We start from the raw sequence: 15,858 nt of genomic DNA on the forward strand, positions 1-15,858 counted from the left end.
AAGAATGGACACTTTCATCCTTGTGAAGGTATCAGTGAACTGAAGGGCAAAACGTAATGATTTGGTGCAATGATTTGACACAGATTCCGCAGTTAAACCTGCTTAACTTATATTGTGAGAAAAACTGTAGATAAACACAAGGATGAGTCTTTAAGTCATAATAGATGGAAATCTAAAAGCATCCCAGGTCCACGACTGATGCTCAATGTGTATAGGGAGAAGAAACAGAAATGATTCCTGTTAGGCAGCCAGGAACTCTAATGATTTATTTATTGAGACAAGGTCTCACTCTGTTTCCCAGGCTGGAGTACTATGGCACAATCATGGCTTACTGCAGCCTCGACTTGCCGGGCTCAGGTGATCCTCCCACCTCAGCCTCCCAAGTAGCTGGGACTACAGGCATGTGCAACCACACCCATCTAATTTTTGTACTTTTTTGTACAAAACGGTTTTGCCACATTGTACAGGCTGGCCTCGAACTCCTGGACTCAAGCAATCCATCCGCCTTGGCCTCCCAAACTGCTGGGATTACCAGCATGAGCCACCACACCTGGCCATCTAATGCTTTTTGACTACTAAAATTCTGGAAAGTGTTGGATATGGTTTAGATTTATGTCCCTGCCCTAATCTCATGTTGAATTGTAATCCCCAATGTTGGAGGAGGGGCATGGTGGGGGCAGATTTCCCCCTTGCTGTTCTTGTGATGGTGAGTTCGTTCTCATGAGATCTGTTTGTTTGGTTGTTTGTTTTTGTTTTTGTTTTGAGACAGAGTCATGCTCTGTCGCCTAGGCTGAAGTGCAGTGGTGTGATCTCGGCTCACTGCAACCTCCGCCTCCAGGGTTCAAGAGATTCTCCTGTCTCAGCCTCCCTAGTAGCTGGGACCACAGGCGCACACCACCACGCCTGGCTAATTTTTGTATTTTTAGAAGAGATGGGGTTTCACCATGTTGGCCAGGCTTGTCTTGAACTCCTGACCTCAGGTGATCTGCCCACCTTGGCCTCCCAAAGTGCTGGGATTACAGGTGTGAGTCACTGCTCCAGGCCAAGATACGGGTGTTTAAAAGTGTGTAGCATCCCTTTACTCTCTCTTCCTCCTGCTCCAGCCATATAGGACATGCCTGCTTCCCCTTCTTCTTCTGCCATGATTTTAAGTTTCCTGAAGCTTCCCAAGCCATGCTTCCTATACAGCCTGTGGAACTGTGCATCAATTAAACCTCTTTTCTTTATAAATTGCTCAGTCTCAGGTGGTTCTTTATAGTGAGAATGGACTAATACAGCATTCAACATAAAGCACATGTTTAAAAGAGACTGGAGCCTATTATAAACCAAGACCTCCTTAAAGGGCCTGTAGACTATTTAGATGAGAGAGTGTACAGTCAGTCCAACCTTGCCTTGACTGCCAGCTCTACCACTTCGGTGGTTGGAAAGTTCCTCTTTAAGGAAACTGATGTCTCCTCCCCTGTAAAATGGGAATCATGATATAAACTTAAGAGTGTTGTTGATAAGATTAAATGAGATAATGGGTATATGATGCCCAGCTCATAACAGGTGCCTAATAAAGAGTAGCTTTTTAAATTGTTATAAAATTATCTTAAATGCACACACATGTGTGTATGTGCAAACACATTCACACAAACACACACATGCACACACCTATCTCATTTCACAGAGAAATCTTTTGAGGTCAAAACAGGGCACAAGTCTTAATGGCAGCATCAGAATTAGGACCTCCACGGTCCCCGATCCTGTCCTTCATTCAGGTCTCTGAGCTCTCTCATAAAGAAGAGGGTTAAAGAATGGGAAATCCAGAAATGTTGAACTAATCAACAAATGCATGGATAAGCTCACATAGGTTGTGACATCACCAGTGTTCTACAATTTACTTTGATATCTTGCTCTAAAAACATTTATCTATTGGGCAATAATTAGAGGCAAAGCAAAGCATAGGTCACACATGGAGGTAAAGATAAGACAATGCATTCCTTTTCTTCAAGATCTTACGGCCTAAAGAAGGAAAACTCACGCACGATACTAGATTCACTTCAGATCACCTATCAGGTTATTATTACATGTCTTACAACTAATTAAAAAGGATCCTACCCCATATCACAACAATGTGTATAAGTGTAATTATACTCCTACTTAAAACTACTCCAGAATTGTTTCTTCCATTCTCTATAGCATGCTAGGCTTTAAATCTGGCACTGATTAGTACAAAAATCTCATCACTGCAAATGTGGTAGCATTTTCCCATGAAAGAAAAAAAGGGATGGGCGTGGTGACTCACACCTGTAATCCCAGCACTTTAGGAGGCCAAGGCAGGCAGATCACTTGAGCCTAGGAATTCAAGACCAGCCTGGGCAACATAGTAAAATCCTGTCTCTGCAAACAAAATACAAAAATTAGCCAGGCATGGTGGCACATGCCTGTAGTCCCAGCTACTCGGGAGACTGAGGCGGAAGGATCAGTTGAGACCTCGATCAGGAAGTTGAACCTGCAATGGGCCATGATCACACCACTGCACTCCAGCGTAAGTGACAGAATGAGACCCTGTCTCAAAAAAGAAAAAGAAAACAAAAGACAAAGCCATTCGGAGAACTGACTCCCTATGCAACAGTTCTATGAAATGCTACTCTTGGATTTTTAACATTTTATTTTTTTGAGAAGAATTATAGGGCATAGTTATGAAATCATATTTACTCCCAGGAAGGGAAGAATTTGTATTTCTACTTATTTAAGAGTCAAGTCATTATTAAAACTAACGACAAGAATATGATTGCTATGAAGGTGCTAGATCATAAGTAGCATCAGAATTCCCCTACTCTGTTGGTATGGTAGGAAATAAATAAATACTAAAACAGCGCAGACTGGTGAATCCTACACTATCTTGGATTGTTGCAGCCACTAGAATTTAATGTGCATCATCCCAGAGCCAGAAGGAATGGTAAAAACTGTCTTTTCCATCCCTCCACCTTCCAAACTTTAGAGCCCCCAGAAAGATGAGACTCTCCCTCACATTAACCCACTCTTTGTAGTTCAGCAGGGTGTCTGGGATAGAAAGTGCAACTTCAGCCTCAGAGGCAGCCTTCCTCCTTCAAGTCCAAGGTGAAGCCCTCCAACAGGTCTCTCCACCATTTCCCTTTCGTCCTCATGGGAACTGCTTTTCTCTTTGGCTTCCCAGACTTCTCAACCGTCCTGATCCAGTCCCTCGCACCGCAGCCCTCTAGATGACTCTCTGGCTTTCCTATAGCTCCTCACTGCCACAGGCCACCCCTGTAAAGCCCATACCCGTTGCCCAGAAGTGTTGCCTTGCTTCTTTAGGCTGCAGTTCAAGTTCTCTGCTTCCATTTTCCTATGAATCTTTTTTCCTTAATATCCAGGGTGCGTAAAGGCCTTAGTACAGTGCCTGATACACAGTAAGTATTCAAAAACAGCAAACCTGATGATTACTACTACTGTGATCCATATTATTTCATCCCCATAAATCCACTATAACAGCTGTCTCAGGCCACTGACAGCCTCTTCACCCACACACCTGGTGGCCTCTTCTCTACCTCATCTTCATGGACCTTGGACAGGTTAATATATCCCTGCTTATTCTAAATCTGCATATTTAAAATTCTTTCCTTCTTTGGGTTCTATCCCAGCATTCCACAGAGAGTTCAGAACCAAGGAGTTAATCAGCACACACAGGTGGGCTTGAACTTGAAAATCCAAAGTCCATTGTCCTGCTGCCACCTCTGACCACTCATCCAAGACAAGATGCAGAACACAGACCCTCCTTCCCCCACACTGTCACATGCCTCACTATCGCTTCTTGGAGGTCTCAGCTCACATGTCACCTCCCCGGAGAGAACTTCCATGACCACCAGGAGCCTCTCAACTGAAAGCAAGACTTGAGACCCAGAAGATAAAACCAACACTGCCATCCACCCCACCTGTTGGTCTAAGGTCGACTCACCCCCTGCTCACCTGGATCAATGTCTCCAGCTCCTGGGGACTCACACAGACATGATCCCGCAGGAATTCTGCCTTCTCCAAGGCAATGGTATTCTTCTGGCTGCTCTCAAAGGGCTGCTCCAATGCCCGGAAGACAAGACCGCCAGTGACGAGGTAGACCACCACAACCACAAAGATGGCAACCACCGTCTTCCACTTCATGACGGTCTGCAAGCCCCCCTGGGAGGTGCCTTCCATCCTGGCTACCACTGTGGCTCGGGAGGAAATGGACAGGCGCGGAGTTGGAGTTGGAGCCGGAGCCGGGGGTTGCCCGTTAGTGGCACTCTTGGGCTGGCACACCGGTGCTGCTGCGGGAACGGCCACTGAGGAGTCAGGGTGGGGGATAAAGAAGAAGAGAGTTTGTTTATAAACAAATACAAAACATGTCAGAAACAAAGCACCGATGTCTTCTTTGAGCCAGCTTTCAAATGTGAGGATGGAACACTGGGTCACCAAGCCTGCGGTTAGGAAATGTGATCAGTTGCTAGGTACCCATTTGAGTTCTAAAAGATAAGCACCAGGAGTCCCAGTTAAAAAAATAATAATAAAGTATAAACTGAGTTAGAAATGCTTACATTTTTCTACAAGGGTCCAAATTGAAAACTGTCTCTCTGTCATTTGTAATTCACCTCCTCCCTTAGCTTCCTTGTTGAAACAATGTGTAAGAAACACAACAAATCACCAGATTTAAAAACAAACATGTTGTTGAACTTGGAGAGGAAGTAAATAGGAGAGGGCTACCCAACTACTCTATCTAAGTACCAAAGGGTGGTGATACCAAGAGCAGAGAAGAGATGAACGTCTAGAGACTTAAAAAGTCCTCTTGTCACAAAACAAAGGAAAAAAGGATGAGCTTGTTATATCTTAATAGAAGATGTGACTTAGGCATAATCACTCCTGATCTACTAGTAATATAATTTTTCTTCTGTTGTTTTCCAATAAGATGTCATTGGAAAGAAAATGTTTCCTGGTTTTTGAAACACATAGAATTCTCTAAGGTCCCTGTTCTCGGTAGGGTAATTTCATTACTTTGGAAATAAATAGGGTCAGCTGGAGGCTTTTCTGCGATGGCAGGAAGTTTGGGGTTGTGACGCACACGCAATGCTATCAGGCGTCACAGAAATGTCTCGTGCAACAATGAACGGCCATCGTACTTCGGTGTTTTTCTCCCTTTATTATTCCAATTCTTATTATAGTCTCTGTCATGGTGCAGGCTGGCTGTTGTGTAAAGAAGGTATTAGGAGATGATAAACCTAATTACCTAAGTGGGGTAAAGAGCTCCACTCCAGCGGGGAGTTGAACTGATCAATCACTGTTGGAAAAGTCAAAACGCAGGCCATGTTACTCCCCGTTCAAACCACCTGGCTGTAAGGGTGGTGGCTTAGAAGAATCTAAGTTTGTAAACATCTGCCTCTCCTCCTAGGCCCTCGGAATCAGTTTCTCTCTTTGGAAACCGAGCTGAACGTCCGTCTTTTATGGCGTATGATCCAATCCAATAAAATCACTCCATGTTAAATTTCCCTCGGATTTACACAAACGCAAAATTGTCTGGAATCTTGATTGAAAGAGCTATACGTTAGAATCAACAACCTGGGCATTATGCTCTTGCTAACCTTTCCCCAAAGACGCTGCATTCACTTTCCCCCTTGCTCCTGTTGATGCCGAGGTGAGCCTTGCCTTGGGTGGCTTTCTTTTACCACTGCCCACATCTCCCATTCATTCTGCCTCCTCACTGTATTTCATCCCTTGGGCCTTCCCCCACCCCTGCCCACCATCATCCTGCCTCCATCACATCTTGCCTGGACCAGCCTCATCCTGCCCACCATCACATCTTGCCTGGACCAGCCCAGCAGCCTCCCAAGGGGCCTCCCTGCTTCCATGTGTATCTCGTTTCTGACCCAGAAATCTCAGATTAAATATCACTTCCGGGAGCACCTTCTCTCTTCCTGCCTTGGAAGCAGGTAGAATAATGGCCCACAAAGAGGTCCACATCCTAATCCCCAAGACATAGATGGATGTTATCTTACATGGCAAAAGGGACTTTGCAGATGTGATTAAGAATGTTGAGATGGGGGAAGACCTTGGATTACATGGTTGGGCTCAATATAATGACAAGAGTTCTTATAAGAAGGAAGCAGGAGGACACGAGAGAGAGGGGATATGAGGACAGAAGCACAGGTTGGAGTGATGCAGCCTTGAGTCCAGAAATGTGGTCCTTCTAGAAGCTGGAAAAGGCAAGGGAAGGATCCTCCCCTAGAGCCTCCTGAAGGAACCTGTACTGCTTACCCTTTGATTTTGGCCAAGTGAGGCTGATTTTGAACTTCTGACTTCCAGAACCATACAATCATAAATTAGTGTTGCTTTAAGCCACTATATGTGTGGCAATTTGCTATGGAAGCCCCAGGAAACTAATCTTCCCTCCATTAGTTCAGGTGTCCTGATATGGTTTGGCTGTGTCCCCACCCAAATCTCACCTTAAATTGTATACCCATAATCCCTACATGTTGGGGGAGTGACCCAGTGGGAGGTAATTGAAGCATGGGGGCAGGCTTTTCCCTGTGCTGTTCTCATGATAGTGAATAAGTCTCATAAGATCTGATGGTTTTATAAAGGTGAGTTCCCTTGCACATGCTCTCTTGCCTGCTGCCATGTAAGATGTGACTTTGCTCCTCATTTGCCCTCCACCATGATTGTGAGGCTTCCCCAGCCATATGAACTGTGAGTCCATTAAACCTCTTTCCTTTATAAATTACCCAGTCTTGGGTATGTCTTTATTATCAGCAGGAGAACACACTAATACTTCTCCCTTGCCCAGCACTCACTGTGCTGTGCTGCTAATAGAGCCTGCACCCTTGTCCAGCACTCCCATTAGACAGAAAGCTCCATGAGGGCAGGCACCCTGTCTACCCCTCACCTCTACATCCCTAGTGTTTTGCACAGTGCCTAGCACATGGTGCGTAGACAATCAATGATGGTGGAATAAGTGAATGAAGGGTGGAAGGAATGCTGGCACATCCAAACCACACAGACAACGTGGATGAGCAGCGTCAAATGGCAAACAGTTTGGCACTCCAGCAATACTGAAAGCAGGTCCTCAAACACAGCAGTGCTCCGTTCACACCGCCACACCTTTGCAGGTGTTGTCCTCTCAGCCAGTTACCCCTTCCCCACCCTCATCTGCCTGGAAAACTCCCATCCTCTTCAGTCTCAGCCAAAAGCCACCTCCTCTATGAAGTCGTCCTGGGCTCTTCCAGGCAGGCTCAGCGTGCCGGTCTTCCCCACTAGCCTACCGGCTTCTTGGAGTCAGAAAGTTCATCTTTTAATCATTGGATCTCAATTTCTTGGCATAGTGCCTGGCATAGAGCAAATGTTGTTTTCTGGTGGTGGTGATAATTCCTTCACACAAAAGCCCCATCGGAATCACCAGCACTCTCAAAAACAAACATTCATGCGGCCGGAGGTGGTGGCTCACGCCTATAATCCCAGCACTTCGGGAGGCCGAGGCGGGCGGATCACGAGGTCAGGAGATCAAGACCATCCTGGCTAACACGGTGAAACCCTGTTTCTACTAAAAATACAAAAAATTAGCTGGGCGTGGTGGCGGGCGCCTGTAGTCCCAGCTACTCGGAAGCTGAGGCAGGAGAATGGCGTGAACCCGGGAGGCGGAGCTTGCAGTGAGCTCAGGTCGCGCCACTGCACTCCAGCCTGGGCGACAAGTAAGACTCTGTCTCAAAAACAAACAAACAAACAAATAAATAAATACATTTATTTAATGCTGAATGGGCACAAAGGGGTGTGGTATGGTTGGGATAAGGCACAGTCCCTCCCAGCCTCAGGGGCTTGCCAGTCAGCTTAAGGAATGTGCTCCACAGCACCAGGTAACCAACATTAGCTGAAAGCTACATCAGCCGATATGCAATGGCATAAGCATGGAGGTGAGTGGAGGCTGGTCTCCTCCACTGGCCTGCATCATGGATGCTTCCCAAGCTTCTAGCACCCCTGAAGCTGGGCAGAATTGGGGTTGAGAAAGGTCTCTTCAGGCCAGGTCCTGGTGCCAGTTTGCTAAAAGACTGTTCATGAGGGCAGAGTCTGAACAGAATCCACCCATTCCTGAGCTTCCAAAACATCAGAGCAAAAACCAGAGTTTTAGTCCCAAACTCATCAGTGACTGCATGACCTCGAAACCGTCACTTAGTTTCTCTGTTTGCTTACTGTGACATGTGAATAATAGCAATCACCTTTTTTTCTAAACATCCACAGGGTTCTCAGGAAAGCAAATGGTCTACTGGCTGGAGTGTATTTGTAGATATCAAGAGTACAGGCAGAGATCTCAGAATATTACAAAACCTTTTGTGCATTTCACTAAAGATCGAGTTGGTTGTTTTGGCAAAGAAGACTGCACATCTCAATGGCTACAAATGGATCTGGATTGTGCTTAAGTTGGATAAATTTTTTTCTTTTCCTTCCTATTGTTTTTTTTTTTTTTGAGATGGAGTCTTGCTCTGTCACCCAGGCTGGAGTGCAGTGGTGGCATGATCTCGGCTCATTGCAACCTCCACCTCCCAGGTTCAAGCTACTCTCGTGCCTCAGCCTCTCAAGTAGCTGGGACTACAGGTGTGCACCACCATGCCCAGCTGATTTTTGTATTTTTAGTAGAGACGGGGTTTCATCATGCTGGCCAGGCTGATCTTGAACTCCTGACCTCAAGTGATCTGCCTGCCTCAGCCTCCCAAAGTGCTGGGATTACAGATGTGAGCCACTGTACCCAGCCAAGTTGGATACATTTTTAAATGGTATTTTCATTAATCCATTTCTTCTCCTTAGAAGCCACAGTTGTTCTCACCCTAATACAAAGTTGCCTTGTGACCTGGAATGAACCACTGGAGGTCTCTGTGCCTGGAACCAACAAAGAAGCAAACTTGGCCAGATGGTGATGAGGATGGTGGTGCTGATGGTGGTGAAGTTGACAGGAGCCCTGATGACCTACTGTGCACTTACTCATGCTGTCACTCTGACAAACATTCCGCTTCCATCACTGCATTCGGTCCTCACTACAAGGAATTATCACATTGCATGAGTCCAGCTAGGTCCCCCCAGAAGCAGATGCCAAGAAGGGATTAAATGTGCATGAATTTGATTAGGGGGAATGCATGTGTGAGAGAAAATGAGAGGGAGCTGGGGAGGCTAGAGCAGCCACTAGATTCTATGTAAGTCTGACCCCTGGAAAAAGAAGCAAAGAAGGAAGGAGGAGGTAAGCATCCTCCAGCCTAAGGAAGTTTAGCAAGCCCATCAAGGAGTTCTCGAGCTGAAGTCAGCTGTCTGAGGAGTCCTGCGTCTCCCAGAAACAATCCTACCATGGTATCCTTGCTGAGCACAGACACTGGCTGGCAGGAGACTGGAACAATGGACCCGCGGTGCAAGCCCAGCCGTGGACTTCAGGGCAGCAGCCAGGGCCCTGATCACCAACACTCCCTCCAGTTAGAGGCCTGTAGGTGCATGTTCATGCCCAACACAGCCCCACTTCACAGACAAAGAAACTGAGACCCAGACAGGTTCAATGGCTAAGTCAAGGTTAAGCGGCCCAAAAGAGAGAAGCCAGATTAAGAAGGGAATCATCTGACTTCGAAGTCAGTTCTGCAGAGTGCAGGAACAGGAAGAGGAAACACAGCAATTCCAGGGGGAAAGGGCCCTTTTATCCCAAAAAATAGGAATGACATTTGTTTCAAATAGGCATAAAAATGTTTTCCAGTCTACGAGATTGACTACTTCAGTTTCTGAATGGCGGTGGAGCTCTTTCCTTCACAACGTATCAATAATGAATGGAACTATAAAGTAATGGCCTATCACACTTCACAGCTCCAACAGAAGACTACTGGGCAGCAAAAGTGCCGCCAAGAAGTGATGAGAAAGGAAATGTTGAAAGATAACATCCTTTCTGCTAGTTTTCATTTTAAAATGTTTCCTCGAGAATATCTGCCTGGCTGGGCGCAGTGGCTCACGCCTGTAATCTCAGCACTTTGGGACGCTGGGAGTTCGAGACCAACCTGGCCAACATGGTGAAGCCCCGGCTCTACTAAAAATACAAAAATTAGCCAGGCATGGTGATGTGCACCTGTAGTCCCAGCTACTTGGGAGGCTGAGGCAGAAGAATCACTTGAACCAGGAAGGTGGAGGTTGCAGTGAACCAAGATCGTGCCATTGCACTCCAGCCTGGGTGACTAGAGTGAAATTCTGTCTCAAAAAGAAAAAAAAAAAAAAGAATATCGGCACATATTTCATTTTCATCTAAATGTGGGTTATACGGAAGGGCACATGTAGAAATCGGCTTTTTCATGGTTGAACAAGCTCTTAATAAGTTTACATTACTCAGGCTTTCTCAGGCCCCACAGATATTACTGCACCATCCATTCATTTGTTCAATCAACAAACAACTGAGTTTGCCTGGCACTGCGTTTGGCGCTGGAGCTACATAAATTAATAAGACACATCCTGCCTTCAGAGTTAATGGAAGAATTAACAAAGATCTTACACATGCATGAAGCTGTTTTTGTTTTGCTTTCTTTTTTTTGAGACAGAGTCTTGCTCTGTCACTCAGGCTGCAGTGCAGTGGCACAATTATAGCTCACTGTAACCTCAAACTCCTGGGCTCGAGCTATCCTCCCACCTCAGCCTCCCCAGTAGCTAGGACCACGGATATATGCCACCATGCCTAGCTACTTTTTTAATATTTTGTAGAGATGGGGTCTCACTACATTGTCCAGGCTGGTCTCAAACTCCTGTCCTCAAGAGACCTGCTGGCATCAACCTCCTAAAGTGCTGGGATTACAAGTGTGAGTCACTGCACCCAGTCAGTGAACCTGTTTTTATCTTCACCAAACCTTCTGTACAAGGCAATGATCATTATCTGCCCCCACTGACAGATGAGGAAACTACGGGCCAGAGAAGTGACACTGAGCAACCTATGACAAGCTAACAAGCAGCGGCATCCTTGAATCCGTCTTCAGACACCTAACCCGAGTGCCTCCACTCCTCCACGTCACCTGAAACAAATGGCATTCCAAGGGTTCAGAGTCTCTTGGAAAGCTGAAATGCAGCTGCCTCAGTGCCATTGTCACACAGCAGCATGACTCTGCCTACTGACCCAGGCAAAGTGCGACTGTGACTGCAGACTCCCTGGCGAGAGGAAAAGGACACCCTCCTTTCACCTGCCGCTGCCCCAGAGCCGACCTCCCACCCCTGCTCCAGGTCTGGAATCATTCCAGGGCCACCTGCACTGATGGCTCAGAGCTTCTGAAGAGTCCCAGGTTACAGCTCAGCCTGGAGAGGCATAGGCAGCCTTCAGGCTGCTGGGGAGGGAGGGTGTTAGGAAGAGGGCAGGAAAGATGAGCAGTGCAGGATTCCACCTCGGGTGCTCCACCCACACCGGCCTCCAGCTGTCCAGCAGCTGTTACAGCAGAGTCTTTCCTGCTTCTGATTCCAGATACCCCAATAACCAAATCACGTTTTCCCTGTTTCCACGGGACAGCCCTACCTTAAAGGCGATCAAGCTGATCCCAGTAAGAATGGCAGTAACACTAAGTCTGTATGCACCAAGTGAGCAAGGCATGGTCCCAAAACGCCACCCGAGGAGAAGCTCTCCCTTTGGGTGAAGCATTGCTCCCTGCTCTCTTCGAAACGTCAGGCTGCACTTCCAGATGGAAGAGATCAAGCTGTGATGAAATGACTGAGACCCTATGGAGCCACGAGAAGAGGAAACAAGGCAGCCTGGGGGGAAGAGGGAGCTAGAACTGCCTGCCACCTCATCTCACATCTGTCCTTTCCTGTCCCCTTAGTCCAGACCCCCATCTTCTCTCACCTGAATCATTGTGACAGCCTTCAGTCCTGTCCCCCTTAAATCCGTCCTCCACATCCCAGCCGCGTACACGGCGTGTTGCTCTCTCAGGTGTCCATGTGATCACCCGGACCCCTGCTAACGATCCTCTGAAGGTACCACCAAGATTCAGAGCAAAGTGCAGGCTCCATGCCCTGCTCCCCGACTCTCCATTCCAGGACCTGGCTCCTGCCTATCTCCCGGCCTCACCCACTGCCACGCCCCCACAAGCAACCTTTGCCCCAACAAAACCCAGCAGCACCCAGACCTGCTCACACCTGTCCCGGAGAAACAGGTCTTGATTCCCAGATTATTTTCACCTCTTGACTCTTTTTTTTTTCGGTCAATTCCTTCGCAAACGTCAAAACCCACCTCACATGCCCCCACCTCCAAGCTGACTGCTCATCCCCCAACATTATATTATAAGATGCCCTTCCTTCGTGTCTCAATGCTAAGTTTAGTAGAGAACCTACAACTAGGAGACCCCCGGTTATAGTTTGTTCCATTCCTGAATTTGCTCATTCATCCATTCTTCCATTTGCTTTGGGCCAGTATTTATGATATCAAGTTCACACACCTGCCCAACAAAAACTTTGACTGCAGAGTTAATCCTGCATATGGAAGCACCCCTGGCACTATTGTGGTTTTTTCCCCAAGCAGAAATCCAGAGTCGAGGTTTTAAAGTTCTCAAAAAGCAAACAGTCCAAGGCGAGTTCTTCATGGTTTGTACAAGTGCTAGAGTGGACAGACAGGAGACAGGGCAGTATTCTACTTCACTGGGCTCCAAACATTCAGTTTTGGCCTTTCTTGTTCTCTTCGTGAAGAGCTACAAGCCTCTCTTTCACTCAGGGGTACAAAATACTTGTTAGATTTTAAAAATTCTATTGAACGGCATGAGTCACACTTGGTGAGTCCCCTCTTTGGTGGAAGACAGGCAGAATTTACCCTGAGTCTGCCTTCCTAGGGTCCCTCTGACTGGGGCCAAACTGCATAAACTGGGATTTGAGGACCCAAAAGACTAAAGGGCTTTTCTTTCACCCCACAAGCTGGGGAGAGAACAAGGGGTTCACATGAGACTTAAAGGAGCAGTGACTTCCTTCTCTGGACTTGTAAGCTCGACAGTTTCCTCTGATCTTTCCCCAAATCTCTTCTTGTATTTATAAACCAAAGGCGCGGAAAAAAAAAGTCAGAAGCCTCTCCACCAGCGGACAGGGCCCAGAGAATAAGGTTATCAGGGTTAGAGGAAGAAGGGGGAAGGTTGGACTTCAACAGTCACCCAGCTTATCCCCACCATAGGTTTACCTTCCAAGATGGCCCCACCCTCACAGGAAACACTGGGCAGGGCTCCTAAAAGACAGTCCTCTCTCCAAGCCTCCTTCCTCCTCCCTGGAAAGGGACAGAAGCAGGAGCACTATTGGGAAGATTTAACATAAAATGTAGGGCATGTTGCTCAATGCCTTGTTCAAAGCAAGTCCTCAATCAACGTGAACTGTCCATATTATTAGGAGGTGAAGAAAATGATGTGATCTATGCAAGCAAATGCAACAAAGTATGCAGATGCTGTGCTTGACAGAGCTGTGGGGGACAGAAAGACATGAAGAGGGAGTGTCAATGCCACCGAAGAGGAGACGAGAATGCAAAGACAAGGTGCCTACTGGTGTGGAAAGGGCATTAGGTGTCTGCGAGAGGGCAGAGGAGGTGGAGAGGAAGGCAGAGCAGCAAGAGGGGGCAACAGATACAAAGACACTCAGCCACGAATCAGCCTGGGGCATTTGGGAAATTACACCAGGTCTGCGTGTCAGGACTAGAGGGTGTGAAGATGGCTACACCAAAATAAAGCTGCAAAGACAAGCAGAGGAGAGAGTGTGGCTCTTGTTGGTCTTATTAATGAACATGGGAAGCCATCAAGGTTAACACAGGGAAAAGAGCCATGGGGTAAGGCCTGGGTTTAGCAAGCTGACTCTGGCAGCAGTGCGTAAAAGACATGGAGGAAGTGAGAGATAGTCTGTGGGGGGTGTGGGTAGGAGTTTACTGGAATGTATTATGAGGCCTCAACTCAGGCAGCAGCAGAGGAGGAGTCAGAGACAAGGGGTGTTAAGGAAGTAAAATGTGCAGGGCCTAGTGATAGATGCAAAGGAAGAAGGGAGGCGTCTGGGATGACTCTTAGAAGCTTATAAGAGTATCGTGCTCTCCAAGACAGAAAATGCAGGAGAGTTAGGTTTGCAGCTCTTGTAGCCCATGCAGGTGGAACTACCCAGTTAACATGAGGCATAAGGGACCAGAACTCAGGGGACTAATCTAGTTGAATCCCTGGATTTAAGAGTGATGAGTATGTAAGTGGTACTGAAGCCACAGGACTGGATGAAGTGGTCCGGAGGGAGATGTAAAATGAGAAGAGAGTAAAAGATGATGCTCAAGGGAGCAACATTTAAGGGACAGCAAATGGAGGGGGATGCATGACAGAGAAAGAAAAACTAGAGAGGAAAAGGGGAGAACCGGGCTGGGCGTCAGCATCAGAGATGGCAGATCTTATCCCAGTCTCCGTCTCCAGCACCATTCACAAGGCCTCACTCACAGGTAGTCTCAGTGTGTGCCTGATGACTTCAGTACTATACCAGAGCAGCGTTCTGCTGTTTTTTACCACTTTCTCTCTCTTGCTGCCAGGAAACCCTGCTCAGCAGCATCCCTGTTCCAGAACTTCTGAGCATTTTTGGTTGCTCCTAGTAGCAGGTGGGATGTCTTTATTGTTCCGATAAAATGAACTCTCACCCTCCGACCCACGGCACAAATTGCCCAGGACCAGAGCTATTCCTTGTGTGTGCTGAGCTGCTCAGAGCAGCCCAGGCATATCCCACTGGACCACCATCTTTTGGGATTACAGCTGCCTACCTCATGATTCTCCCAATAGACTCTGACTCCGCCATGTTGCGAGATGGACTCCTTTATCCTGCCTCCACGATCAAGGCCCTAAAGATGCACACAGCCACAGCTGGGGGTCCTTGTGTCTTCTTCCAAAATGCTTCCTGAATATCATATTCTGTCTCTTGCCCTAAGTTTTTTCCTCCACAATTTAAATTAACTAGCGCGCTTTATACAGGAAAGAACTTTTTCCTCCTCTTGGGATTAAAAATAATACAAGCAGTCATAATTCTCAAAATATCTCCTTTCCCTGGGGCCAAGGGTTTTAAATCCTATTGTCAGCACCATTCCTTCCAGATGTCTTTCCCAAGTGTCTTGTCAAAAGCAGTTATCTCTCCTCACCGGCTCCTGGAGGGGTCTCCTCATTCCCCCCACCCCACCCCAGGCTCCACTCAGCAGCCAGGTGAGCCTTCTGAAATTCCCAGCGTGCACCTGTTAAAACCGCACAAGCACCACCATGGTTCTTTCCCTGGCCTCCAGTGTCCCGTGTGCTCAGGGCTCATCTCACTTCTCCAGCCCTCCCCTCTTCCTCCACACACTCTTCTCCCGCTCCAGCAAACTCCTTCAGTATCTGCAGTCACAAGCAAACAGATCATAAGTAGTTATACTGTGGATCTACAGATCCTCAGTAGAAAGCAAAACTGAAAAATATTTTTTGACCTATTAGAAAGATCCTTTCCAGACCAGCCTGCCAACATGCCGAAACCCCGTCTCTACTAAAAATATAAAAATTAGCCAGGTATGGTGGTGCACACTGTAATCCCAGCCACTCTGGGGCTAAGGCAGGAGAACTGGGAGGTGGAGGTTGCAGTGAGTCAACATTGCACCACTGCACTTTAGCCTGGGTGACAGATTGAGACTCTATCTTAAAAAAAAAAAAAAAAAAAAATTGATCTTATGGCTCAAGTCCATAACATGTCCTATTGTGTAATTCCCTAACTTTAGAAATCTGTTCGCTGTGTCCCACCCAGTAATGGTGATAACAAGTAGCTAGAGGTACTTCGATTAATTCCATATTTATCAGGCCATAAAATACATGGAAGTGACAATGGTTTAGAATGACGAAAAGG

At 47.0% G+C, this 15,858-nt stretch overlaps 1 protein-coding gene across 4 annotated transcripts in view; it reads right to left on the reverse strand.

Moving 5' to 3' along the window:
- Nucleotides 1-15,858, reverse strand: part of KCNK10 (potassium two pore domain channel subfamily K member 10) — a 183,502-nt gene that overhangs the window by 79,028 nt on the left and 88,616 nt on the right. For all 4 annotated transcript variants that reach the window (XM_045396842.3, XM_015454075.4, XM_045396843.3 and 1 more), the window contains one exon: nt 3,973-4,322. In XM_045396842.3, coding sequence (XP_045252777.1) covers nt 3,973-4,322 — 350 coding nt within the window. The remainder of the gene's footprint in view (nt 1-3,972; nt 4,323-15,858) is intronic.

Source organism: Macaca fascicularis, chromosome 7 (assembly GCF_037993035.2).
Source record: "Macaca fascicularis isolate 582-1 chromosome 7, T2T-MFA8v1.1".
Classification (NCBI taxonomy): Eukaryota; Metazoa; Chordata; class Mammalia; order Primates; family Cercopithecidae; genus Macaca; species Macaca fascicularis.